Below are 26733 nucleotides of genomic sequence, written 5' to 3'. Positions count from 1 at the left end.
ACGTAAGGGTTCTTATTGATAGCAGCACAATTTAAAATATTACATGAAGTAGTGCATCGCTTTTATTTAAATATTTTATGAACATACACTTTTGCAGGTTATGATTTAAAATATTAAGACGAATTATTGTTAATTATATTAATACAATATTGGATTGAATCACCGCTACAATATTGTATGTTTATGTCTCTCTTGAAAAAATAGAGTTTTCTTACCGACATAACTATTTATTCATATTCATATATACGGGCCCAAACAAATAATTAGTCTTAATATTTTAAAGCATAACTTTCAAAAAGTGTATTTTCATAAAGCAATTAAATTAACACAATTCATCTATAAATTTATAACGTGGGTTACGTTTACAAAAAATAAGTTAATAATAATCATTTTTAAAGAAATCATCTATGTGAACTATATGACTTAAGAATTTGAAGATTTTTGAACCATTGAAATATTAACCGCTTTAAATTATATAAATATGATTGAATGTACTCACGAATCGTCTAGCAGCCGATGTCAATGTTGTTGTTGATGCAATCACTGAAAAATTAAAAACAAACAAATAATTAGTTATTTGTGGTAAGAAGGACATAATATTTTAGAAAAGAAAAAAAGTATTTCTGATAAAGCAATATCATTTTTCAAGTCATTGTACCATTTATTTCAACACCAAGCATAGGCATTGACACATGAAGTGGAATTTCAAGATATCTATGAACTATATTCGATGCCCTATACACTGTCACAATACAACGAAGGAACAATCTCAACAATAGTGTGAAAAGCTTTCTCGCTGTTTGAGACATTAATCATTACACTACCTAAGCTTCGTATTACGGTCAAACCTACAAATCAATCCTACAGGACTACGCAATGATGATATTTCCATTATAAATTATTAGCAAAACATCAATTCATGACTTGCATACATAAAATGCACTCAACTATTGTAGAAAGCTCATGATATAACATATATTGTGACTATGTTAAGTTATGTTAGGTTCTTGGACAAAGAACGAGTACATCTTCTAAAGTCTGTTACTTATAACCTACGACATATCGACGGTTGAAAGGTCGAATAATATTACATCTGTAGTGTGTGGAATATAATATAACATTTAACGTTGCGCATAACTTCACGCTTATTGCTTTTTATTTACAAATTATTATATCGCATTGTTATAGCCATGGTAAAATAAAAGTTACAGAGACTTATTATTTCATAATAATATGAGAACCATGCTAAGCTTGCAATGTATATATAATTATATGCATAGGTTATGATGGATTATTGATAATACTACTTTACAAATGCATTTTAGTTTCAGCAGACACTTATTCGAATCTCTCTCAAGCAGTGATTCCCAATATGGTAGTGCCTAAAGGAACGCTGCGACCACTGTGGAGAAACTGTCTGAAATTTTGACCGTTCATTCAACAATTCGATGCGTCAGTATCCAATGCACATTGCTTTGATTGGCAGTCCGTTAAGCCCGACGTTCTGAGCTCGATTCCTTGCAGACTCAAATATACGTAAGTTTTGTAATGCTTTTAGAATCACTCTTAATTTAAAAGTCCGCTGTCAGATTTACTAATGGACACTGGTAGCTATGCTTACCTGTTGCACTACCAAGCTCTGTTTTACCGACATGTCAAGGACATTAAAATGTAGTAAACATAGGAACTAGAGATCACTGTACGAAAATTGAAATCATAAGAAACAAATTTCTTAAATGTTGTGATTTATTAGCCAAAAATTTTAAGTGGTAAGCTATCGCACAAGATCGACAAAATTTTTATCGATAATATCGATAACTTGTCATCATTCCTGAGCATGACTGCAGATCTTCAACGAACAAACAACAGTTTATAACGACTAAGTATTCTTAATTTAGACGACGTGAACTGTTGTTTGTACATAAGAGATCTGTAATCGTGCTCGGGAAAGATGACAAGTTATCTACATTATCGATAAATCCTTTATCGATCCACTGTGATAGATATCCTATAACCCAAAAAGGTTATTAAATGAAGAGGAAGACTAACAATTAAGGATGGGTTGTTTCACAGAGTTAGAACAATTCATCTAATTTCGAAGATGATTTTCAAGTTCTGTGAAGGTTCTATTCAAGTTCTTTCATCATTTCAGTTTTGTGAAACAACTGACCAATGATGATATATTTTTTTTTTGAAGTGAAACTTCTTTATGCGCGTCATGCTACTTCGAGGACCGGAGTAAAACCGACTGACCGTCACGAAAAACCGTGATCATTTCGCTATAGGAGCCTAGCTAATATTATATACCTAGTTTAGGTCACTCCAAACTCAGCTTCGCGCTCTAGAGGCAGAGCGCCCGACTGTGGTCGTGAAGAACCGAGGTTCGATCCCCGCTTTAAGTATTTTTTTTTTCTTTTTGTGATTTTTTTAATACGAGGAAAAGTGATAAAATGCTCTCGTGCTGCGACTTAGTGTAGATTCATAATAAAACTCTAATTACAGAGCTGATAATTAACCTAATTCAACTTTATCATAAAATAACGTTTATTCCCGCCTAATTAGCCCAACATCAGATTACCGTTCGTAAATATGTTTTTTGCAAATGTTACTAGACCCACGTTTTTTTCCATCTAGCCTAATTTATTTATTAATTTACATTAAACGGTTATGCATCAATAGATAACGGAGAAGATCACAACTTTGAAGTACCTACATGTAAGTATAAAAGGTCACAGGGCAGTTTTACAATTTTTTGATAAACATCAAAAAATAGTTGCTGCACTGTCTTTAAGTGACGTTGAAAATGTTGATGGACAATGTAATATCGTTAAGAACCTGAGTCACACGCATGTAACTTCCAGCCTCTGCTTTTATGGCACATTTCATCCACAGCTACATGGTAACACATAACGCAGGCGGTATATTAAAAACAAAATAAAAACTCGTTCAAATAATTTATATTATACAGCCAACATTTTATTGGATTAAAGAGAGCCTGTATGGAGGTTTGTGTTTGACCAGCATCCTTTAAATTAATCTCTATCGCCTTTTATAATAATCCTTTTAAACCGTACTTTTCTGGCGCATTTCATCCATAACTACCAGGGTAACATCAAATGCAGACGGTATATTATTTAAAAAAAATCATATTACTTATATCATACAGACAACATTTTATTGAAACGAAGAAAGCGTGTAGGAGTATTTACGTTGCGCCAGCATCCCTAAATTCTACACCAGCGACTCCCCCTCGATCATATTTAAGAATGTCATTCTGTAAATTAATCTCTACCCACGTTTATTTCCATCTAAATATAGATTTAACCTTTCAACTTCTACTTTCCTAGCAGCTTTCATCTCGAAGTACCAGGGTAACATCAAACACAGGCGGTAACATTTATTAGCAGCGCGCGCATCGCAGATTGCACGGCCGAGCAAGTCACATAGTAGCTTCCGTTATTCCATAGTAGGCAGCGAAAGTCAAACACGACGCAGCAAGTTCACGGCCTGCAAAGAATGTTGGTTTTTGATTCCGTGAAACTACACATTGTGAATTTTATTCGATGTTCTCATGCAATTCTGTTTCGTTGAGTGTTTTGCTGAAGTTAATAAAGAATGATTCGTAAACGTACGTACATTGTGTTCATTTTGATGTTTAGCATTTAGATGACATTATGTATATTTTTCAATACTCTTATCATAATTCTTCGTTAAGCCCACAACGTCAAATGTTTATAGTTTTGTATTAGAAATTTTCTCAAAAATCAGATATTTTTTTAATAAAAACTAATAAGGTATTGTATTGTACAAGTCATGATTTTCTATTATAGAACGGTTAAATTTCATTCAATCAAGAGACGGTTAATAACATATATCTCAAGGGCTTAACTATGTATGTGGAAATCTGTAGCTACTAAAATATGCAAGGTATATCAGCAAAAACCCGAAAGAAGAAATATGCTCAGGAATCGCTGATTAAAATCCTTCGGCTACGTGCTGATACACCCTATATATTTAAACATATATCACGTTCGTATGTGCATATACTGCTTATAGAAACCCTCGGTAGGTTTTATGCATAATTGAACATATTATCAATGTGTGACTGCTATCTTCCTCTAAAATAGTTCAATAAAAACCCATTTCAATTAATTGCGAATTAAATTATCATTTTGAACTCCTCCAATACCAGGAGAGCAGAATAATACAAGCAGTCAGCCCCAGAACAGTGGAAGAAGAAAGTCTATCACCACAGAAAGTATCTACAAACACGAGACCGGGACAGTACATCACAGCCAGTGCACCGTGATGCCAATTAACATAGTCAATACAGACATCCCATAGGCAAGTGCAAAGTGGATGATTACAAGACTAGGCCGAATAATTTATAGGGAGCCTGGGAAGCACTTTGAAATTACCAAATTCGTCATTAATATATACATAAAAGATTAAAGGGTTGAGAGACCGTTTTTATTCGCTAATTCTAACCATGGCAAGTACGTGCTTCATAGCTCAAGAAAGTTACTGGAAGATTGTTCAGATTGCCGAATATATGATGCACAAGATAATGATGTATTATATGTCGATAAGACATGTAACGAAAAACTAGGTACCACTTTTTAAGTCCAATTGACCTCCAATGCTCTAAAGCCGAACGACGTTTTTTATCACATTTCCTTTCGGTTTGAATTCAATAAAATAAGTTTGAATAACATCATAATTATTGAATAACAGCAGTTTGAATTGAATAACAGCAGTTTGAATTGAATAACATCACTCTCTCTCATTGTTCAAATTGATACCCATTCCATGTTCAAATGTAAACCTAGAAAATGTTTATAAAGAAGTTTTGTACTTTTAAATCGTTCCACTTAATCAGATCTGCTTATATTACGTTGTTATCTATTTCTCTTTATTTTATTGGTCAATGATATAAAAATTCCTCAAAATATGAATATGACTATTTACAATGCAAATAAAAAAAATGTTTATTTTTACCTGCATACAAAGACCCTATCTACACTTAAATAATAATTATAACAGTTTGAAATCAAAAAGTGTAAAAAGATATACCTACAAACTCGTATTATTGTATTTTATTTCCAGTTTCTTAAAAAATACTTTGAATTCGACTGTTATAGAAAATAAAGTACATGACATTTTATTATTCACCATTGAATTCAATCAGAGAATGTCTTTTCTCTGTACGTTTCCTTATGAGGAAGTCTCACGATATTATTTACGCCACGTGTTTGGTCAATAATTCTCCACATTCTCTTGTTTTGTTAATACGGGCAAAAACATGGCTATTGTCTCAAGTCTAGAGGTTAAACGATTCAACACGCTGATCTGAAGGTTTCTGGTCCAATTCACAAGAAAAAAATGTTCTAAGAATTCAATTCATATTCAAGACTCTCAATGAAAAAGTCTTGCGTAATTTTAATACTTCATTTTTGTGGAATATTTCCTCAAGGGTGTTCTAATAAGCTATAAAATAACTTTTTTTTTAAATTTAATTAAAATCAAATTTAATAATATAATTATTAAGTTCTGCAAGTATTTTTTGGTTTTTGTTATTGTTCTTACAGCTGTTTCGGCTTTCAAGGCAATTTTCAAACTGTGGTTAAGCCACATTTTGACGACTTATTAATATGATTCTATTTTACCCCCTCCCAAGTTAAAATGATTTATTACCGGTTAAACCAATTTACTGATAAAAATAATTGTGACAATAGATTTCATATTCTGTGGGGGTATTTTGAAGTCTGTTTTCCCCACATTAATGTTATCTTAATTGTTTAATAATGATGTAGCAGTTATTAATTTATTTAAATGTGTTATATTGTTTAGGTTTTGTGAACATACTTAGAAGCGGGGAGTAAATAATTTTCCCTACTTTATAAATTAATGTTATATTAGGGTCATTGGTTCTTTTATTGATTTCTAATTGTTCAAGTAAATTTAATCGAAGGCCCTTTCTTTCTATGTACAAGGGTTTAAGTTCATTGTTGTAAAAATACTTGCAGAACTTAATAATTATATTATTAAATTTGATTTTAATTAAATTTTTAAAAAATGAAATGGAGTTCTAATTATTAAGGAATTAAACACAAAAACAATAAATATATAAAATAACTAATTACTTTAGCTTAATTGTCTTTTTTAACATGGTTTTAAAATAGAAAATGAATTCTCGTTTTTACAGATATCACGGGTTGTAGAATGGTCGACATAAAACTTAAAGCTACAGTTAAATAACCTGAAGGCCCCGTAGTAAGCGTTCAAAGATAGTTAGAAAGAGAGATATGTACATACGAATGTTAGAGGAAGCACGCTAATATAAAAAAACGATAACAATTAAGCGAAAATGGTGAAAAATTTTAATAAAACACGACTCGTTTAAAATAGAGCAAAAATCTCTCGACAAATGCTTTACTTGCATTTAAAGATATACTGTGAATTTTTCATTCCTGTAACATATTAAATAACGGAACAAAATGTGTTTTTAATCATTTTCGGAGCTTACTTTGAGATTTTTTTCTATGGAGGGAATTTCATATAATTAACCTTTCGTCATAACAAATGTATGGATATTATCTTCAAAAATATATATTTTTTGGAACATAAAAACTTGTTATAAATCCGTATAATTTGGGTACGCGAGGGCATAACTGTACAAAACTCATCACATGTGGATTAGCTTACAGGTGGTTATCGAATGTAGAATGAAAATACTACGAACCAGTTTTCAAACTTTTTCAACTAGATACAAGACTCTAATAGCAGGGATTTGCTGGAGTCTTACTTTTTGATTAATTCCGACGAATTCGTAACTACAAATGACACTACATAAAAAGAAATGCCGCTAACGGGAATTGAACCCGTGCCTTCCTATGTCCGGTCAGGTGCTCTGAAACCACTGAGCCATGTCGGCTTATTTCCAACCCACCAAATAATTTAATACGTACTAGTACCTCAAACAATAATTACTGCTTATTACATTTCCACCTGTAAGCAACCAACTTTATTTTTGTAGAAAAGGCTTTGTTAATGCTAAATTTCTCACTAGATGGCGTCGAGACATATTATATCTTCATTGGTTTGTGAAATATTTTTGACTTGACAAATATTATCATTTTTTGAATGATAAACTAATGTTTAAAAGAGGTTCTATGCAAATCATAAAGGAAAGCAAATAATTATAAGCAATAATCAGTCACCTGAAATATCAATAAAAATTGAAAATATATACCGAGTAAAAATAAATGCCGCCAACGGGAATTGAACCCGTGCCTTCTGATGTCCGGTCAGGTGCTCTGAAACCTAGTATCTAACCGCTAAAATATTTTACCTGAAATGATTGTAATATATTTTTGAATGTTTTTAACCATAAAAGTAGCTGTAAGCACCTTTACATTTACTTTCCAAGGTATTCTGTCAGAAACATCTGAGATTTTATTAATAAGAATTAATTTAAATGAACCCCGCGGAAAAAAACAATTTTCTAATTCTGCTGGGGCAAATTCGACCTTATGTCCGTCCAATATGCTTGACCGCGCGCCGAATGTTTCTGTCCATGACTTCGAAAATTCGACCGTAGAATCCACCAGTGCCGCGCGTCGGATATTTTTGTTCACGCCTCCCTCACGTGTCGTTAAGATTCTGACTTTATTTTAGATTAATGTGTCGAAGCAATTTTCTGGAGAAATTCTTGTAAATAGTTAAGGTACCCTTTCTCTATGTTAAATTGGTACTTACATCAATCATAACGTATATCTCTAGTGCTTTCATCGCTAGGAAATTGTTTAGAAAACTCAAAAACACTTAAGATATGGACACAGGAAGCACAGATCCAAACAGCAATAACCGCTATTCCTTCCGATTTATATAAGCAATAAACAAGTAATATTACCCCGTCATCTTGTCTGCATAAGGTCTTCTAACTTATTGTCTCTGTCACGATATTGTAAATCCATACGGAAAGGAAATATGTCTTCGGTGTGAAGGCTGTAATTTTCAAGTACTCGTAATATTCAAAATATCAATCAAAAAGATGTACGCCCACCGTTACTTCCTGAATTAAAGAGAAATATTACTGTAAGTTGTTTTTATGAATAATTTCTGCAAGTCAATGGATGAAGAAACTGCATAATATTTTGACGTGGGTGTCCATAATTACTATCGATTCAGCTACTGGTGTTATAAAATTGGTTGTCTGTTTCATCGGAATTAGTCTGAATATCAATTTTAGACAGTTTCACACCTGAATTTGGTTTGCGGGTTTTGTGAACGTGCCAATCACGTTTTGTTTATATTTCTTCGGCATTAACTATGTAATAGTTTGTATATATTTGTTTTTGATCGTGTCATTCTCTAGCGTTTTCAAAACATTGAGTTTGAGATTTGGATGGAGAGAGGTTAGGGGGAGTCAAAATAAGGAAATGTGGTTAGCAAAGGTGATTAACAGGGTGCTATTATTTTATAAAATTTACAGGGTATACTGGTATACTAATTTTTAACAATGTATTAGTACATATTATATATTAATACCAGGCTTATATTGCAAAACAAACTGCCAATCATATTTTAACAAACATAAAAAACTTTTGAAAAAATAATTGAAAACCATTTGATTTCATGAATTATCTTGAACCAAAAATTGTTTAAGTTTCCAGATGTGAACGCCCTCAAGAAAATATAAAATAAATTCCGATTATTCGACCTTTATTTAAGAATTTAAATGATTTGTGGATATAGAATTATGGTTGTGTCAAAATAAATATTAAATAAAATCATATAAAAATTTCTCTTGGAGTGTTTTTTCCGTTGACCATATTTTTTTGATTGCTGAACGGGAATGTATGAGGAAACATTATAGTAAGCGTTCAAAGATGTTTTGAACGGGAAATATGTAAATACGAATATTAGAGGGAGCGCGCTAATATTAAAAAAAAACAATAATAATAGAGCGAAAATGGTGAAAATATTTAATAATACACGACTCGTTTGAATTTAGTTGAATTTAAATATACAATGTGATTTTTTTCATACATATAACATATTAAATAACAGAACAAAAAATGTTTTTAATAATTTTCGGATCTTACTTTGCGATTTATTTTATCGAGGGAATTTCATATAATTAACGTTTCGGCAAATCTTCATCATCTTCAAAAATAATTTTTTTTTTGTACTTAAAAATTCAAAGAGTCAACGAGAAACTTGTTATAAATGTGTAAAAAATTTGTAAGTGGGGGCTTAAAACTAGTTAATTATATCCTAATGTAAGTATGATTTAATTGCAACAAATATTCAAATTTGATTCTGCGAGATCAATTTATTGGAATGCCACTTGTATTGGCCTACTTTATATAATAATATCATTACATCAATAATTATTAACAGATGTTCGATCAGACATATTTACTTATTTCTCGGATATTGTGTTTCCTTAGCAACATTTTTCAAAGTAACAATTTTTGACAACCTTTTCGCCCTTCACTTTAAAAACAGTTCCTTTTTTTATATTAACTCCACACAGGAGGCCCTGAAGAAAATAATATCCCTCAGGGCCTATGTCATCTTTGGGGATGCTGTGTGGAGGGTCTTTTTGTGGAGAGGAAGGAGTGAACATGGGTCTTGAAGAGTCCCATGTTGTAGGAGGGAGGAAACACAGAGGCCGGCAGTTCGTTCCACAGCCGAGCTGTTGAACTCAAGAACGAATCGTAGAAGCGACCCGTTCTCATGTGACAAATGTCAACTGTGTACAAATGTTGGGCGCGCGTTTGGCGTGTATCCCGACTACGCACCGGTGCCGAAGGGATCAATGACGCTAGTTCCTCAGAGCATCTTCCATTGTAATACCGATAGAACAAGGACAGCATACCTACCTGACGCCTGTGCTCTAAAGATTGCAGTCCGTTTGTTAAGATTGGGGAATCTATCAAACGGACCGCCCGTTTCTGCACAGAGTCAAGTGTGCGTTATGTAGCCATTAATTACGATTCTATTTGTACTTATTTGAACCTGAAGACTGTTAAACTAATACGTTATTTAGGCAATCTACGAGTATTATCTATAACTCGTATTAAGAACATCAAATAAATAATATCTTATTAGAGTAGTTGAACACACAACTGAATTAGTGAAATGGCTGACCTTTCAAACGATTACTACGTTCTACTCTAATAGATACCCTCACGGAGAAAAATGAGAACGTCTTCTTAGTAAAAATAATTAAGAATGTTCTGCATAACCATTTCCTAATAAATTATTACTCAAACAAATTATAGCTGAACACGTTTTCAACGTAGGTGGTCTTGTCCGAATAAATATAGTGGAGAAGATGCGAAAATAATATTATATTGATGAACATGTGTTCCGACGCCCTCATAACATATTCGTGCTTTACTGATACTTTTTTTTAATCATTCGTTATAGGTCCTTTTTAACAGGAAAACGAATAATTCGACCAGATTTTTAATAAATTAGCAATATTTTATATCAGTAAGTTTTCTCCTTGTAGTAAGAGTATGAACTGTTTTTTTTTTTTTTTTGGACAGTTAATCAATTCAATATATATATTTGAAAAATTATTTATAACTCTACACACTCGATAGTATATTTTGTTATGTTAGTAGGATCGTAAAACACATTGAAAATAGTTTAATTATTATTTGCATTAACAAACTACCACACCCTTTATAATTTATACATTAACCGCATTCTTCATAATGACACTGATTATAAACAAAATTCTTGAATTAATCAACCTATAACTCGAGCCTTCGTAAGGCCCGATGCAAGCATTATCAACATTTACTATTACAATCACTGAACTTTGACATAGCATTTTTTTCTGCTGATTATAATTGATGTTTACATTCACTTAATTACCCTCAATTTCCACTGGAGCATGTTTTACGACCTTTCTAATCTGATAATACGGCCATCTTAGTCGCGCAAATATAACAAGATCCGCAATTTACTTCGACTAAATACCTTAATAAATATCAGTCTTTCTGACCTGTGGAACAACCCAGACCTGGGTCAATGATTTAAGTCTGTGCATATAATTAGAGTCAGCCTTCATCTTCCATCACATTTAGTCATATGAAAGTTGCGACATTATTGCACGATTTGTCAGGCTATAGATTCCTTGGTGATGTTTTAAATTTTGTTTTATAGTGTGTTGATTTTACATGGTCGAACTGAATAGAATCATTCTACATTAAATGATGCACATATTTAGTTACCTACATGCCCAAACTAGTTTTAAGATGGTTTGAAGTTTAGAAAAGAATTCTTTTTTTGGAATTGAATACAACTTGGCGGCTGCAAGTCGTAATTTTTTCAATCTTCTATTTCTTTTACATTTTCATTTAGTACACAAGTCTGAAAGGTTTCACAACCCATGACAAGTACTGTAAGTAAATATATGTATAAGAAATGTGTATTTCAGAAAACCTAGAGCTCTTGACTAGCAATCTTAGGTAGCATGTTTTTTTTTATTAATTTGTGTTCATTAACTATTAATTCATTAAAAATAAAATTAAGTACATTGACGGAATGATTCAGTACGGAAGATACTCTCAATAGCACCCTGTTGTAAGACCACCAATCGGAATTGAAACGTTGCTTGAAATTGCTTTAGTCTCGTTTGGTGACCAAATCTGGATAGCAACTTCGTCTCTCCCCAACTCCTTTTTGTACTTATTACCTTGAGCCTCACAACATTCCCCAATTGGGGCTACTACAGTCTCACTGGCTCCATACGTTTGCTAGCTGTTGGGACTCTTCTGCGGTATTCACATAAAAATGTTGACTTTGTGTGTCAAACCGACTATTTACAATAACATAAACAATAAATGCATTAATTATTTTACAAACAATCCAATTATTTGCTTACGAGAATAAGAATGTGAACTAAATTCAATCAAATTATATTTTTAATCGTAATGATTTGGCAGGCAAAATCGAATACTCCCGTCTTGTTAATTACGAACAGTAAAACTGCTAACATAAACTGAAAAAATCAAAACTGAATAACTGTTGTGATAGCAAAATCAATGTAGATCGCTAATTACATCAGAATTAATCTTCAACTGAAAGTAAAACTATTCGAGTAAGTTCTCACATCTGAGAAATCTGGACCACTCACACAGAACATTACAAATGCGAGCAATTCCAGGGCCGCCAATAAGGGTAAAAATGCCACACTATAATATATAATGAATTTATTTAATAATAATAAAAATAATCATTTCGGCTGTGTTTCTCCTCGTTTATGCGTAATTTGGGTTCAATGAACATTAGAATTCTGATTAGGTTTTATTTTCAAGATTGAAATTTATTGTGGTAAAGAATCAAACAAGACCAAAGACCAAAATTATTTTTTGTAATTAATTAAATAATACTTTATTCGAAGTGTGTATTTTGAAAGACATCGTAATTTTTCATGTTTACTATCGGTTCGTTGGAAGGTAATTTTCTGATCGTCTTTTGAAATGCAACACTTTTATATTCACAAATCCTACAATTATAATATCTCATGATTTTTCACGGGCAGGTAAAATAATAAATGCTTTTTGGTGCAAGTAAACTTATATGTATTTCATTCATACATTGTTTTTACACGTCATGCGACTACGGAAACTAATTCATGTTATTTTCTTAAACACTTAACAATGTTTATAGTACGAGAGCCCACGACCAAAACCATGTCTCATAGCAATACGGCAAAAACCCTATAAAATCGTTAGATTGTATGATTCTGAACCCGACTAGGTGTGTAGTAACGGTCGAAAGTGTAGCAACTGCGTGGGAGGCCATTTCTGCTGTGTCAAAAAAAAAGACAGTCGGTATTATAGCAATACGTCTGATAGTGAAAATGTACATAGATTTTATAATTGTATTACGAAAAAGTTTGTTTTCAGACATTTTGCGCGTAGCATATAGCCTGAGCGCATTTTTGAAAATGTCAACAAATTTAGCCGACCTGTATCATAGCTATACGGATAATTTTTTCAACTTTTCGTATTGCTGCCATGATTACCAAAAACCTGTTTTCAGACACTTTAAGTGTAGCATATACTCCCAAAAACGAAAATAACGTTTCGGAGTCGCCTGGACGACACCTCTGTTAAATGTTTTTTTAAATTTACAGCCTTCATAGATATTCAAGAATCTCCCTTGTCTATTATATGTACTTTGACAGATGACAGATGTCATTACTTATTTCTTTTGTAAAAGTTACTCAAGTGTGCTTTAAATAAAACCAAAACTATCAAATCAATCAGTATTTAATTTCAACAGCCTCAGAAAATTCAAAATGCCTCAATACGATTTTTAAATGATATCTGAGTATCGAAAAGTTGTCTGATAGAGAAGGTGCTACACTTAATTTGTCTGATATAATTTTTTTGCACATGTGGACAACTTATTTTATCATGTCCAACAATTTTCAGACATATTGCTATGATACCGATCGGTAAAATTTGTTAACATTTTCAAAACGGTCTCAAAATTTAATGCGTTCACATTTCCGTTTGAAAATTGTTTTGTTCGCATCAAATAACCAAAATTTACTAATAAAAAAGATTTTCAGACGTATTGCTATGAGACATTTTTTTTGTCTCATTTTTAATTTTTTTAAGTTATTTTACGGGTTTGCGCTACACCACTAACGTCTGAAAAATATGTTTCCGGTATCTCAGAACTATCATTCAACTACAGTCTGCAAATCAGACATATTGCTATGATGCAGTTTGGTAAAATTCTTTGACAATTTTGAAAATTCGGTCAGATCAAACGCTACGCGGAAAATGTCTGATATTGGTATTTTCGAGTTCAGGATAATCGTATCTATCGATTTGATGCGGTTTTGGCCGTATTGCTATGAGACAAAAATTTTGGTCGTGGGCTCTCGTACTATTACTAGTCGTTGTTTTCAGATTTGTAGCCATACTTTTTGAGGCATTATTTGAGACATTAGTCTATAATTTATCGAATAATTTCTTAATTTATTTTTATATGTACGGTCATGGGGCTTTTATATGACAATAGACCAATTGCGTATATACTAAAGAATTAGCAGTTTATCTTAAGTAAAGATAAAATCATTTTTCAAACTTGTTGAAAAATAAAATAGCTGAAGAAAAAGTTTAATTATTTTTTTAAATGTTCATAGATACTTGTTATTTATAGGCACGAATAAATTATGCAGTGTAAACATTGGTACTAATATGATTCAAATTAAGTAAAATTATAACCGTTCCAACCGTTTTCAAAAAGTGTGTGAAATCAATAATAGTAATGAATAACGAATCTAGTGAAACAAATTTACGATAGCTCCCTTTGGTTCGACTGCCCGAGTGCACCGCACATCTTGCACATTGGGATGGTGCGTCCCTGATACTGAAGCACTCACGTTCATCTGAAGCCATTCCTATAGCATGATTATCCGCACGAATTATTTTCAAACTCCCTGAAGCATTTGGCCTCGATTCAATTCATATTATCAAAGTGAAATTACTAACAATTCATCCCGATAATTTTACTTATTTAATTGTTCGTTAAGTAATCTATAAGCTCGATTGATCAAAGAGTAGAAAACGTGCTAGGCTGATGATAATTTTTATTTTTTTATTTGTTATTATAGAAACAAGCAGTATATGATGTACAATGATGAAACAATTTACAGGAATTAGATATTTCATGTTGGGTACCTATAATGTGTTTTCTTGTAATGTCTGGTAAGTAGAACGTATACTCCTTAATTACCAGGTGACGTGTGTAGTATATGCGTGTGTGTATACGTATGTGCATTGAACAGTTTATATTATTGATATGATGCCACGTTTAAATTTGGGCAGTGAATCCGAAAAATGTCAATGTTAGAGTTTAGACAAATATCATTTAGAGTATCGGTTAATTGGCGAACTAGATGCTGCATTTGTTTTATAATTAAAATAGAACTGTGTGTCGTGTACGTCTCAAAGGTATGTTAAAATTAATAAGTTACAGAACTTCGGAAATGTTGATGTTATTGTTTAAAATTCTATGTATAAATTTTAAATCAACTACTACTCGCCTTTGCTGCAAAGTTTGAAATATGAATTCAATGTTATTGTTGAATTTGAAGCTAAAATTATTTATAAATTTATTTTAGATACGTTCTATAACATCTTTGTATATTTTATATTGTGAATTCCAAATTAGTGATGAATATTCCAGTGTACTTCTGACTAATGCGAAATAAAACATAACGAATTCTTTACTTACACGTAGCACAAACCCAAGCATTTTATACAAATTATTAACGATTGAGTCAATGTGCTTATTAAATATAAGTTTGCTAATATGATTTAAAGTGTAATCAATTTTGATGGGATTTCAATACACCGGAGTCAATTTTTGTATACTTTATAAGGTGATAAACTCTAATTTAACTAGTTATTTTGCGACCTGAATCTGTAACTCGTGACAACAAGATCACATCGTAACACAAACGCTTTGTACGTGATACATATTTCGTACGTTGTATGTTGTATGATGGTTTAAAGCAACTCAATTTAAGGCTTTTTCTCCTCTTCATGTTCATATTATCATTGAATAGAGCAAACGAAATCTAACTCAAAATTATGTCCTATTTTGTGTAGAGTAAGTAGCAAACATATAATAGTGATTTATTTTTGGAGTATCACACCGTGTTGCCCGACCTCCTTCTTTAGCCAACGTTTCAGACAGAATTACAGTGTCCATCAATCCCAAATCATATCTTGCAAACATATATTTAAAGAAAATATTAGTTTTATATGAAGGTTAAAATAAAACCATACACTTTTAAGCTGCGTGGATCATTTACGTCTAATAAAAATTTGAGTGTAGAATACAAGATCTCGAGATTAGAATAAACATGAAAATTAATTCAAATATATAATTTCGATCTATAAAAATATTTGCATACCTAAAACTTCCACTGTTTTCAGTAATAATAATATAAACAATTTTTTAATAGCAATATAGTTTCGTACGTGTGTATGTACGTAAGATTCTAAAATTTAAATACCTTTACAGCCGTTCAATTAACGGTGCAAGCTTTTAGCTTTATAGTACATAAAGTAACAATATTAAACAACAAAATAAAAACAGTTAAAATATCCCTAATTTGTCACGGGTCTGTGCTAATCTGTGGTCTCTTCTCTAAATAGTATAAACTAAGATAGCTATCGGTGTCTGTCAGTTTGTGCGATTAGTTCTTCTGAACTATGCAACGTATTTTGATAAAATTATCACTTTTTCAATTTTTTTCTTGAAGGTTAATTATATTCTCGTATTTATATTTAATATGCATATTATATTTTTAAAATATTTTCGTGCACTTTCATTGCTAACGCTGGATAAACCTCATGAGATACTTCAGAATAATGTTCTACGGAATTGTATATCTTAAAAAGGCCTAAAAAAAGTCCGTAATGGTATATGTCTATCCCCTAAGGATAACCCCTAGCGACGCCGGGTACACGTCAGCTCAAATAAAAAGTGTGTCAATAATTTTTTTTCCTGCAAATAGTCAATAGCCACACAATTTATCAAAGTATGTCTCTTACGCGTATATTGAAAACTACTAGATATAATATATAATACTCTATCTATATTTTTAATTTTCTACAAGGGAGAATTAGAAGAAAACACTTATTTTCTTAGGTCACTTACTTATTTTCTTTTAATTTTTATGTCTTCTGTATATTTTGTAAATTTGAATATTATTATGACGCATTTTATTTATCATACAAGTCCATGTAAATCTCAATGGATGTAGTAAAAAATGGGCCATCAACTGAATAAAACTGCACCGAAATATTTTTAGTGCACAGTTGTAGGTACAGGATATGTAGAAATTCTTCTGAAGCTCGTCAATACAGGAATCAAACTTGCAAAGTGTTTTGGTTGATTATTCGATGTTTATTCAGAGAAGATTATGCAACGGTACCGAGAAAGGTGGAGAAAATCAATCAATTTGATGATAATGAACCGAGGGGTATTTTGCATTTATTAGAAATCTTTCATCAGAACCAATCATACTGAAAAATTTTAGATAAACAAAGAGGCAATTGATTCTATAATCGATTCAACACTTTCATATTCCTACTTGATATGGTGCCAGTAATTATTATTAAGGAGTTACAAGTACTTCAGAGGTGTGATATATCAGTGTTCACAGCTTCCACCGTGGAAATATAATGCGGTACACACATGTAATAATAGGTTGGGTATTCCAGGATACGGAGGGGCTGATGCAATCACACACATCCCGTATTGTTGCTGCATTTGACAATTTTCGGGCAATCATATTGGACAACATACTGACACTTCTCCTTTGCCGTTCCATATCGTCTTTATCCGAAAGATCTTCATTCAAGATGTGCCCCAACTATTTAATGTTGTTAGATATTTTTATTTTTACCCCATTAAGATATACAGGAAGCATCTTCTCTGGATTATTCCGTGTTTGAATGCAATTAGTGCCATCTTCTTGCGGTTGTACACCATGCTGTGTTGCTTTGCTTATATAAGTACATTACTTTCTTCTGGAAGAGCTAGGCATCTAACACATTCTATTTAATGTCTGCCTAAAACTTTGTCTAAGAAATTGGCTTTACACCGCTCGTTAAACTGCGAATTCCAACCTGGGGAAGCATATGTTTCTTGAAAAGTGGAAGAGAGGAAAAGCAGAAAAAGTTCACCATTATTGATCACGAATCACAAGCGTCTCGAACTACTGAATAAATACAGTCAAAGAACTCTAGAATACCTCATTCCAATAATTTACAGCATGTTACCCAGCTCAATAAAAAGCTATGAATTGACTCTCAGGAGGAAATGTGTGTTAAAAAAATGGTTACGTGAAAGAATTTTTTTGTAATAATGTAATTATGCGTATATTTTATGTACTTGTTAAAATTGTATAAGTATTAAAAAAAAGGTAATTGTTAAAAGAACTCGTTGACAAACTGATTTCAATTAGTTTAACTGGACTTAATAAAGAAACTGTTTTTTTAAGTTAATTAAAAAAAAAACTTCGGTATCCGCGACTCTTAATGCAGGACCACGAGGAGAAGAGGAGCACGAAATGGGGATCATGATCCTCAGCATTCTTTATATCCTTTTTCAATGATGAATTGCCACTGTTCTGAGTTGCCATAGATTCATAATTTTGAATCATTGACAAATCATTGACACAACAAATCGGGACAATTAATAAATTTATTTCCTTCTTAAAATTAGTTTTAATTTTTTTAATTAGTTGGTAACATGTTTTAAAGGTTAGGAACGTTGTATTCTAAGATTTTTTAACTGTATTTATTTAGATATCTGAGAACAACAAGTCAATCGTTTGTTATTTAAAAATATCTTGCATTTATTACATATGAATTCATAGATGCCATTACCGTAGAAAATATTACTTCGTGAGTGTTGTGGCACCGTGTAACAGTCATCAAGATATGCTAAAAACAGCAACAAAATTAACGTCTAATGTTGTAAATACCCTATACTTGACGTGGAAGCCCATATTACACGTTCAATATGCAGACGCTCCGAACACCTCGGTCATACGAGGTCAATGAAAGTGAATGGACCAAGGTTTGAGGTCGCTCTGCTGCTAAAATGCCGTTCCACCTACCTCCCCCAAGTGATGTGCGGTAACTCTTCAAGCATAGATCAACGGTAAAGTCATGTCATGACGAACAGTAATGTTATTATATGTTTTATTTTGACGTAGAAACGTGATTCTACGTTTGATGTGTGTTATTTTGAGATGTTTTAGTTTCCGCTTTAAAAATATTTCAAATGTGTTATTTTTAAAGACTGGTGAGGCGTTATAAAGTAAATTTGTATAATTTATGTTTTAAATCCTAGAGGACTGGGGGGATTGTGCAATCCCAGTTTACCATATTATATGAAGTATTACATTAATGAGAAAAAATTATTTTTTTATGTTAATGTTATGTTATATTTACATAACACTGACAATCCCATACACAATATACGCATACCAATTTTATGAGTCGACAGATCAGTACATAGATTATAACATCTTAATAGGTCCATAACGACGGCCGGCATAGTCCAGTGGTAACGCATTGGACTGCCATTCCGAAGGTCGCGGGTTCGAACCCGGCGTGCGCAAATAAATTTTATTTGATTAATTTGTGTTATTTCACAATTAATTAATTAAAATAATATATAGTATATTTGCGGCACGTTCCAGAGTGGAAGATACTACCAGTATCGCCCTGGTGTAAGTCCACCATTCAGAATTGAAACGTTGCTCCAAATGGCTTTAGCCGTGTTTAGTGACGAGATCTGAATAGCCAGGTACTTCCCCACCTTCCTCTTTCCCTTCCCCACTTACCTTCAGCCTCACAACATCCCCCAATTGGGGATGCCATAGTCTCACTGCCTCCAGACAAAAAAAAAATATATATATATTTAAAAAAAAACTTTAAATAATACAAAAAAAAAATTAAAAAATAATATATAGGTACAATATATCTCCACACAAAATGCTAATAAGTTTTCCCAAAATGTCTTAAAAGACCTTACTTTTATTTAATTGAGATTCACGATTTCCACCTATTAGATAATCTTACTCTCGCTATACGAAATCTCTCCTAGCCAATCTTACCTGGCCTAAATAATCCAAACACTGACCCAAGTTAACATAGCAAAAACATTTTGGCTTGGTTCTAAAAACATTTGTAGGTACCTATATATTTTTTATTGAATTCATTAAATTTCAACTGCGCTGTAAGTCACAGTCAGATAAAAAGGATAAACGATCACCTTTCATCTGAAGATATTTCACATAAAAAAACAACAACGAAGCGAATAGTGTTGTCTCGCCAAGAGATTTTATATAATTAATACACTTTATAATTTTAAGAATTATATATCGGAACCGTTTTCATTAATTAAGTTGAATCCTGACCTTTAAATTCATTATTCCAAATAAGTCAACATACATCAAACAGCTAGAATGACATTATCACAAGACACAAGCAATGGTATTCGGTATTACGTCAGCTTTAATATTAGGAGCAAAATAAAATGAGGCAATTCATCAAAGATCAAATACCAAAAGATTAGATGTAACAGTGTGTTCTGGGTTCATTACAATATAATTTATTACGTTAGCACCTAGAGCTAATGCAAACATCGATAGAATTTAACTGAGTTTTGTAGGTTAATTACAAAGTTATTTATTTCGTTGGCACCTAGAGCTAATGCAAATAAGGATAGATTAATGTTCCGTTTGAGCCTCGATGATTTTGGAGGTATCTAAGATCAGAAGACATGGCGTAACAGTTTGGCAGTTTCAATTTAATAGATACGTAGTGAAAAATATCTCACGCCCACATAATGTATGCATTCATAGGTCACCTGGCTGTGTTCTGCTTTTTTTATTTTCTTTCGTCATTATGTGATTCCGGAGGAAACACTGTATTTTTTATAATCACCTATTTTATTGTATAATCAAAGGCTACATCTTTTCAATTTAATTAAAGAAAACGTTCAGATTCGTATACCTAGCATTCCCAGTTTATTCCCAGTAGCCAAATAAGAGCATTGGATCTGAGTCCCATTTATTCAAATTCCAAACCAGGAATAGTCCCATTTATTCAAATTCCAAATAGGAAGGATGTTTAAATATGCATGCATTTTATTCACGTAAAGCATAACCCGGGTGCCGGCTGCCGGTGTAGCGTGGCTAATGACCATAGAAGATGCATTCATTTTGTAGACCGGACATCACGTTACAAATCACTTTCTCGCCACAGAAAAAAAAGTGTCTTTAATAGAGATGGTAGATTCCTGAAATTTAAAATAGGCTAGCATTGTGGTTCCAGTTTCCAGTTACTTTTGGAACCCTTTCCTGATGAGGTTTGATAAAAAAATAATATATATAAATTCATACTTTGAATGTTTTACCTACCTTCGTCACATAAAAGTACCAGATAACCATACCTGTTAAACTTAGCCCCGTCGTCACTATTGACATTGATGGCGTTTTATGGTTTTCGATTGCCTCCGTGATTAGACGTGCTCGCTGCATTTTGGTCATTCTCAGTATTTCAGGAAATAATCTAAAGTAATGGCAATTGCCGAATTGTTTGGATAGCTAAAGAAGGAAGTGGCAGCACGCCATAATAACCCAACAATTTATCACAATGGTATCCACTTTATTTATAACCATGCCCTATTAAAAAAAAAACAATATAAAAACTCGTTCAATTATCACTTAATCTAATATATTATTATTATAAAGCTTGGTCATCGTGGTCTTCATCACGAAGTGAAGAAATATACATGTCACGAGATAAGCGTTAGTAAATTACGAGTTATAGTGTTTGATAAAACTAATGAGCATCGGGTAGAAGAATTTAACGAGTAAATGGAAGATGCAATAGAGCGACTGAAAAAATAGATGGACCTTGGGAAAAGGGCAAGGTGGACGAAGACGTGCGAACAGAAGCCTGTGAAAAAATGTATTTTTAGCATTGAAAATATCAGACTCTCTGTATCAAAGAATCAAGTAACACGATTTTTACTGACAACGCATTTATTTAAATGTGAACTGAATATCTTTTCATAAAGCCAAGAAGATCCTCGATTGTTTACGTATTATCAATATCATCAGACTCAACGTTTCACATGAATTCGTATTTAAATAAAAGTATCATGGAAGAAGAAGATAATACTAATCAAATTTTGGAATAACTGACTGAGAAAATATGAGTTATTGCTATAATTGTAATATTTAATCACGAGGATAATAGCGACTCTCAAACGAAAATTTGAAAGCATCAAAAAGGATACGGACGCATCGAATTGAACCAAGGACCTGATAGTGACATACTGCTGAGTTAATCTGACCCTATCCTCTTCGGTCATATTTAACTGTACCATACGTCGACTAAGAACTACAAATATCATCATTATTTTCTTAGGGCATATTTGTTTGTCTGCCAGCATTATGTACGATTGTAAGATTCTTCGCGAACTAAATGCAATCTAGATAGTGTCTCTGATTAATATACATTTTATTTTATTTTAATGTTCAACATCTATTGATTTTTTCTACAATTCTAAGATGAATATTATTTTTTTTAACAATATAACTTTTTAACCTTATATTTTAATATTTATTATAATAATCATTGAATTGGGTTCAATTCGTAGATACTACCAAATCGTTTTTCTGATTTTTTTGTTATAAAATATCGTTTGAGAGACAGTAATGTTGTCTTCAATGATTTAAAGTTTTTTCAATACAAATATAAATTCAATGAATCAGAAATGGAAATGTACCGCTTTTCTTAAATACAGGGTTTTCCAATAAGAGGTGTTATTTTGAATAGCCCGCTATTTCGGTAGATGTTACTTTTAAAGCTGTCATTTTTTAACATTTGACAAGTAGAAACTACATCATTAATAAAAATGGAACAATACACGCTTCAACAACGCATTGAAATTATTAAGATTCACTTGAGTGAATCAAATGCAAATCATCTTGAGTGATGAGGCCCATTTCCACCTCGGTGGCTTCGTCAACAAGCAAAATTGCATCTGGGGCTCGGAAAACCCAAGAGTTATTGTTGAAAAGCCTCTCTACCCTCAATTTGCGACTGTTTGGTGCAGTTTATGGTCCGGCGGAGTCATTGGACCTTACTGGAGGCTGGAGCAACAGTTACGGTGAATGGATTGCGCTATCGAGAGATGATTAATGATTTTTTATGGCCGAAATTAGATGGTATTAATCTGGACAACGTTTACTTTCAACAATACGGCGCCACGTGCCACAGAAGCAACGAAACTACTGATCTTTTACGATTGAATATCAAAATAACACCTCTTATTGGAAAACCCTGTAGTTTAAACTGTAATGGTGAAACTTTGGCATCCACCATTTCTAGGATGAGACTGAAGGTAACGGGACATGGTAAAAGAGGGAGAACTTAATAATTATGAAGAATCTGGAAGGCACTTTAAAAAATTACTTTTCGATTTTGAATAGTGGTCTCTCAGTGGGGATATACTGGGAGTATCTTCCTCGCAAGCAGCGTCCTATTTTAAATGAAAAAGGTATAATATTTGGCTAATTTACATAGCGCCATTTTCGTGAGAAATCACCTCAAGGGCGCTTGAATTCGCAGAATTCGAACACGCAACCTCCGGAGTCAAATTGAAACGCTTATACTGTGTTATTAAGTAGACCGGATTAGCAATAATATGATCGACATAATTACTAATTGAAATTAGCAACGCTTACAAAACATCTAACCTAATTAACAATTACAGTGATAATTACCAAAACACCTTTTTTCCTCGCCAAATTTCCTCATCTTTCTTCGTACCACTCTTTTAATTTCCCAATAACACCTGGAAGATACACGAAGTACCTTACAGCAACTTCAAACACAACACAATGCTACGTGTTATGATGGATGAAGTTATCCGCATTATTCACGTACCTTTTCTCTACCAGAAGTGACGGTCGGTTAAAAGATTGAAGTACTACGTATGGTTAATACTGTACTCGTATTTCACAGGTAAAGCCATTATCTTCTTCAGTATTGGAAGAGAACACATGGCCGGTTTGTTGCAAAATGACCCAGTTTTTAACCTTAGTTTAGATTGGTTATGTCTGTTGTGCCACACAAACGAACACCATTATATCGTGCAGGGTTTCGCAGAATGGTGCCACGCCTTTCGTGACTATATTGTCATAATTTAATTCTACTAAAGTAACTGATCTAGGTTTATGCAAAATGAAAGATCGTTTTGAAATACGTTTATTTTAATTTCCTTGCTGTAAAATACCCAGGACGAAGAATAATCTCTTATATGGGCTATAAAAAAATAACAACAATCCGCATTTTATCATTGATATGTTTTTCAATTGCCGAATCGTGACGTTTTGTTATTTGTGTAAAAATTTTAAATATTTTTATTTTTATTTAGAAACACAGATTGTAGCAATAATTAAAAAATATAGTTTTTTTTCAATTCAACATTTCACACCTAACTGTAATCAGAAAAGACTTTTTAATTTTTTTTAAGAATACTGAATGTGCCTGCTTTTAATTTGTACCATGATGATGTTAATTTAAACCGATCGGTCTTAGAAAATTGAATTAATTTCGTTGTAATAAGCAAATAAATCTTAAATGTTTATTGGAACACTTTTCTTTAACTTTTGATGGTTATACGAACAAGAACATTATAAGAACAAGAAAATACTAATGAATCTAATCGCAACATGAATACGGGCTCAACTGGGAGTCGACGGGACAACGTTTTTATCCACTCGATCATTGGGACCTAATTATTATACGTCATATTTGTCGATCTCATATTTCAAATTCACAATGAACAATATCATCTTACACATAAAATAATATTGTTATATCGATTGAATAATCCCGGTAAAACAGAGATTCTAGGTTATTTTCAAAGTTGAGTCCTGTATCCTTATATTATCTGTGTCTTGTTCTGTTTTATGTTACATTTAGATTTGTATTATCTTCGTCTTCAATAAAATACATCTTAGTTTCTTGATCGTTTCATTGTTAGTATGCCAATTTTAAAGTGATTCAATTTAATGAAAAATCGCTACCTGTATTTTTTTAAAGAAAGACAAACATTCCCAGGTTACGAATAACCTGACAATATTTAAAAATCTCCTAATGCCACCACAGTAAGTTGAAAATTTTGCTTGTGTTGTGATAAAGGACTTAGCCAGCCGAGGAATTGAACACACTACGCCTGGTTGTTCCCCAAACGCGATGCCAACTCAGCCACTGATCGGTATTTAAAATAAATATAAATATACATGTTCTGTGAAGCAGTATATTTTTTATTATTCCTAGTTTTAATAAAAACGATACTTTTTAATATTCTTTACACAACCCTGCTATAGGCAACCCAGAAGCCGTGACATGACTCCGGTGAACCGACTAATTTATCTCTGAAAGATGAACTAGGAACTATGCCATCTCTTATTATATCAGCATCACACGAGATTTCCGCAATCATAATGCGATTGAGAATTCATAAGATCAGTAAAAAATTATACAAACGAATAATAACCCACTAACTTTCAACATAAAACAATGACCTTGCACAAAAATATATGCAAATTTAATTAGAAAGAAACATTTACGGAAATGGGAGACTTGCGAATTGAAATTAAAAAGAAATTAGTGATTCGTTTTACAAAGTTTGTTTGCTTTTGATGTTATTTTATCTAAATTCTAATGATTGGTGAACGAATGGTATTGGATGAAGGATTTGGATATGGGAAAGTGTTTGAAAAATAGGTGTTTTTTTTAGTCTAATGCTACATCCGGTAAAATTGCGACTTGTAAATCATAAAATGTAAATAAATCTGAATTGGCAAGGTTCTTTTGGAATAAACATTTTGTGGTGAGAAGGTTTATTGCGTAATATATATAATGATCGATAAATAATGATGTAGCTCTTTTATTACGAGCAAATATGCTTTATTGCTTCCCATTAATCTGTAACGATGTACGGGATCTTTGCCGATAATTTACTACTGGCCAATACGAACATACTTCTTCCGTAGAATCTTAGATAAAACTTCAAGAAAACGAAGTTAAAAGCAAATACCTTCAAGTTAAAGCTTTAAAAAGAATTTATTTTGTTGGATTGCGCCAACCTGCTAATTTTTAAGAAAGTGCTTTTTATGAAAATGAATTTCAATTAGGGAGCCGGTTTTGGGTACCCCGCGAACCATTTATTGAATAACCAACACCTCGTTTGGTGATTTAGCAGGGGTGCCAGGGGATCATCGGGTGAGGCATGTTCAAGATGCGTCCTCCCACTAGCTGAGGGAGAGGCTAGTTTGGGGAGACTTTTTGACCTCTCCGTCTGGTCTCTCTTAACCCATCACCTTGCGCCGCGTGTGGGAGGGGGTAGATTATTCTTCCGTCACTCCTGGACACAGTGATCCCTAGATTCCGATCCACCCCCATACCTTTTTTCCTTCCCAGAACTCCATTTCCTTACAAATACCTTCCACACTGCATCCCCAAAGATGACATAGACCCTAAGGTAAATTATTTTCCTCGGGGCCTCCTGTGTGGGGTCAATGTAAAAAAAGACATAAAGAGACGATTTCGTTGCTTCCGCGAAAAAATCGTTAATACGCAACTATCAACGATCGACCAGTCAAACTTCTCGGTGTTAATTTAGATTCAGACTTTTCGTTTAAAAGTCAAATAAACAGGACTGTATGCACCGTTTTTTTTCACCTAAGACAACTCAAGTCTGTCCGAAGAAATCTTCCTACAGAAGCAACAAAACTACTTATCAACTCTTACATAGTCTCACGTCTCGATTACTGCAACGGCATTTATGCCAGCCTTCCAAAATATCAAATTGACAAACTTCAATCAGTGTTTAATGCAGCAGCACCGCTCATAATCGGGGTTTCAAAATATTTGCAGAACACTTTCGTAACCTTCACTGGCTCAAATTCCCTGAAAGAATCCAGTAAATTCATGTCAATTCAATTCAATCCAAATTGTGCTGGATGGTGTTTAAATCCATCAATGAAATGGCCCCACCCTACATCTCTGAACTATGCGTCCCGGAAAACACTGGTCTGAGGCAGTCAACTCTTAGATCAGCAATATCAACAGC

General features: G+C 32.8%; 1 protein-coding gene across 1 annotated transcript in view; it reads right to left on the bottom strand.

Moving 5' to 3' along the window:
* Nucleotides 1–26733, bottom strand: part of thw (chitin-binding domain protein thawb) — a 162749-nt gene that overhangs the window by 29440 nt on the left and 106576 nt on the right. Inside the window, exon 3 of the mRNA XM_089640455.1 lies at nucleotides 500–543. Coding sequence (XP_089496581.1) covers nucleotides 500–543 — 44 coding nt within the window. The remainder of the gene's footprint in view (nucleotides 1–499; nucleotides 544–26733) is intronic.

Source organism: Hesperophylax consimilis, chromosome 15 (genome assembly GCF_061612785.1).
Source record: "Hesperophylax consimilis isolate HC1 chromosome 15, BYU_Hcon_1.0, whole genome shotgun sequence".
In the NCBI taxonomy this organism is placed as follows: Eukaryota; Metazoa; Arthropoda; class Insecta; order Trichoptera; family Limnephilidae; genus Hesperophylax; species Hesperophylax consimilis.
Note: the sequence above shows the minus strand (reverse complement) of the source record. Positions and strands in the feature narration are given on the sequence as shown.